This window comes from Camellia sinensis, chromosome 1, assembly GCF_055761805.1.
Source record: "Camellia sinensis isolate YWXY chromosome 1, ASM5576180v1, whole genome shotgun sequence".
Lineage (NCBI taxonomy): Eukaryota > Viridiplantae > Streptophyta > Magnoliopsida > Ericales > Theaceae > Camellia > Camellia sinensis.
In genome coordinates this window covers 131,198,520-131,202,022 of record NC_138961.1, presented here as the reverse complement: position 1 = coordinate 131,202,022, position 3,503 = coordinate 131,198,520, and the positions used below count along the sequence as shown (strand labels likewise).

The 3,503-nt window shown below is 38.1% G+C and overlaps 1 protein-coding gene across 1 annotated transcript; it reads right to left on the bottom strand.

Annotated features, from left to right (window-relative positions):
- LOC114294173 (uncharacterized) lies at positions 1–657 on the bottom strand. The gene has a single exon (XM_028238305.2). It carries the CDS (start codon positions 655–657, stop codon positions 1–3), a length of 657 nt encoding a protein of 218 aa, XP_028094106.2.
- Between the last annotated feature and the right edge of the window lie 2,846 nt (positions 658–3,503).

The following is a 3,503-nucleotide window of genomic DNA, read 5'->3' as shown; positions in this document are numbered from 1 at the left end:
TTAGAAAGTTTGGTCCTCCAAACTTATGTTTCCTTCCGTTGAAAACAAATGTGGGTAGTGTTGTCGTATCTCTTCTTCCTTCTCCCACGTGGCATCTCTTCCATAATGTTTTTTCCATTCCATCTTTACCAGTGGACTAGATTTGTTCCTTAGTTGCTTTACTTGGCGGTTAATGATCCGTTCTGGCCATTCCTTGTACTCCATATATTCGTCAAGTGCTATTCGGTGATAGTCAATCACGTGGAACGGATCTCGGAGAGAGCCCTTCAATATTGATATATGAAACACATTGTGCATTTGCTCCATTCCCGATGGTAAAGCAACTCTATAAGCAACTGGACCAAGCCTTTCTAGGATTTGAAACGGTTCAATGTAACAGGGTGATAATTTACCCTTTTTACCAAATCTTAATTGGCCTTTCATTGGATTCACACGGATGAATACATGATCACCAACCTCATATTCAAGGGGCCTTCTTCCGACATCCACATAACTCTTTTGTCGGCTCTGAGCTGTCTTCTGCCTTTGTTGAATAACTTTGATTTTATCGGTAGTTATCTGCACAAGTTTAGGTCCAAGTAAGACCCTATCCCCAACTTTAGTCCAGTATATCAGAGATCTACATTTTTGGCCATACAAAACTTCATATGGTGCCATGCCACGCAAATTCAGCCAATGGTAGGTAAGTCTCCCAACTCCCTTGAAAATTCAAAGCACGCATTCTAAGCATATCCTCTAGAATCTATATAGCCCATTCTGATTGTCCATCAGTTTGTGGATGGAATGCTGTACTAAATCTCAGCTCTATTCCCATTGTGGCTTGAAGACTTTTTCAGAATCTAGATACAAATTTCAAATCTCTATCTGACACAATAGACACGGGACTTCATGTAAACAAACAATTTCATCAACATAAATAGTGGCTAACCTATATGCATCATATGTGGTTTTCACAGGCAAAAAATGCACAAATTTAGTCAGTCTATCAACTATAACCCAAATAGAATCCATACCTCTAAGTGTCCGAGGTAGGCCAACAACAAAGTCCATGATTATGTACTATTATTTCTATTCCGGAATAGGGAGAGGTTGAAGTAGACCTGCTGGTTTTTTATGTTCAGCCTTAACTTGCTGACACTGAAGACATCTAGACACATATTCTGCAATCTCACGTTTCATATTTGGCCACCAATAACTCTGCTTTAAGTCTTGATACATCTTGTTATTACCCGGATGCATAACAAACATCGATTTATGGGCTTCATCGAGAATTCTCCTCTTTAACTCAAGAATATTCAGAACACACAATTTATATTGGAATTTCAACTCTTTATTTACAACACTATATCCTGGTTTCGAATTTGCTTCAAATTCATCAACTATATTTTTGAGGAATTCATCCTCCTTTTGTTCTGCTTGATCTCATCGATGATTGCTAGTTCGGATGAAATGGTGGCTATCAATCCACTTTGCTCATGTAATACTACTTCAATCTCGGATTTCTCAAAATCTTGTAAGATTTCCTTCTGTTCAGTAAGTAGGCAAGCTAAACTCCCCGTCAATTTTCTACTCAAGGCATCAGCAACTGTATTGGCTTTCTTGGGGTGATATTGAATCTGAAGATCATAATCTTTTATTAGTTCAAGCCATCTTCTCTGCCGCATATTTAGCTCTTTTTGAGTAAAGAAATACTTTAGGCTTTTGTGATTGGTATAGACTTCACATTTCGCCCCATACAAGTAATGCAACCAAATTTTCAAAACATAACTGTGGCTAACTCCAAGTCATGTGTTGGGTAGTTCTTTTCATGTGGTCTCAACTGTTGGGAGGCATAAGCAATCACCCTTCCTTTTGCATTAGTACACAACCCAAACCTTTGTAAGAAGCATCGCTATATATCACAAAGTTTTCCATACCCGAGGGCAATGTCAAAACTGGAGCAGTGGTTAGCCTTGTCTTCAATTCCTGGAAAGCAAACTCCCTTTCATCAATTCATTCAAACGGTTGTCCTTTGCGTGTGAGTTGAGTAAGTGGTATCGCTATTTTCAAAAAATCTTTCACAAACCTTCTGTAGCACCTGACTAAACCCATGAAACTGCGGACTTTCGTTATATTTGTTGGGGTAGGCCAGTTCATAATTGCCTCTATCTTCTATGGGTCTACTGAAATCCCCTCTTTGTTGATAACATGTACTAAGAAAACAACCCCATCTAGCCAAAGCTCGCACTTCTTTAGTTTAGCAAATAATTTCTTTTCCCTAAGTGTTTGCAAGACAGTTCTCAAATGGTGTTCATGTTCAAGTCTACTTTTTGAATATATCAAAATATCATCAATAAAAACATCAACTAAGTTACGTCTTGAAAATTTGGTTCATTAGATCCATAAATACTGCAGGGGCATTAGTCACTCCAAATGCATAACAAGAAATTCATAGTGACCATACCTTGTCCGAAATGCAGTTTTCTCAACATCTTTCGCTTTTACCTTTAATTGGTGGTACTTGGATCTCAAATCAATTTTGGAAAATACTCGTGATCCCTGCAACTACGCAAATAGGTCGTCAATACGAGGTAAAGGATATATATTCTTTATCGTTACTTTGTTCAGTTCACGGTAGTCAATACACAGGCGCAAGGTTCCATCTTTCTTTTTCACAAACAATACCGGTGCACTCTATGGTGAAGTACATAGTCGAATAAACCCTTTGTCCAATAAGTCTTACAATTGTTTTTTCAGTTCTTTCATTTCGGTAGTAGACATCCTGTAAGGAGTTTTTGAGATAGGCTGAGTACCTGGCATAACATCAATAGTAAACTCTATCTCCCTATCAACCAATTCTCGTGGTAATTCATCTGGGAATATATCTGGAAACTAGCTAACAATAGGGATACTACTCAATTCAACATTTATAGATTGTTCAGACAATACACAACACAAATAACCCTGACACCCTTTCCTGATCAATTTACATGCTTTTATTGCAAATATCAAATAAGGTGGAGGTACTCCCCCATTACCCACAAACATAATTTCTTCTTGCCCTGGTGGTCTACACACAATTTGTTTTGTTACACAATCGATGGTGGCACAGTATTTAGATGACCAGTCCATACCCAGAATTACATCAAAATGTCTAAAGTCCAAGGGCAGCAAATCTACATATAAGGTAGCACTCCCAATATGCATATCACAAAATTGAGACACAGATGTACACAACACAGATTCCCCGAATGGAGCAGATATACATAACAAATATGGCAATGATTCTAGAGGTCTACTAAATCTAGATGCAAATGCATAAGTTACAAAGGAGTGTGTTGATTTGGAATCAATTAACACAAAAGCATCCTGATTACATATGGAGATAGTACCTGAGACGACAGCCTCTGTGTTCCGTGTATCACCTAGAATGAGTGCAAAGACTCTCCCCTGCTTTATAGTATCTCTGGTCGTAGTAAGTCTTGTAGTATTTCCCGATTTTAGGATTGATTCAGTTGAACTAG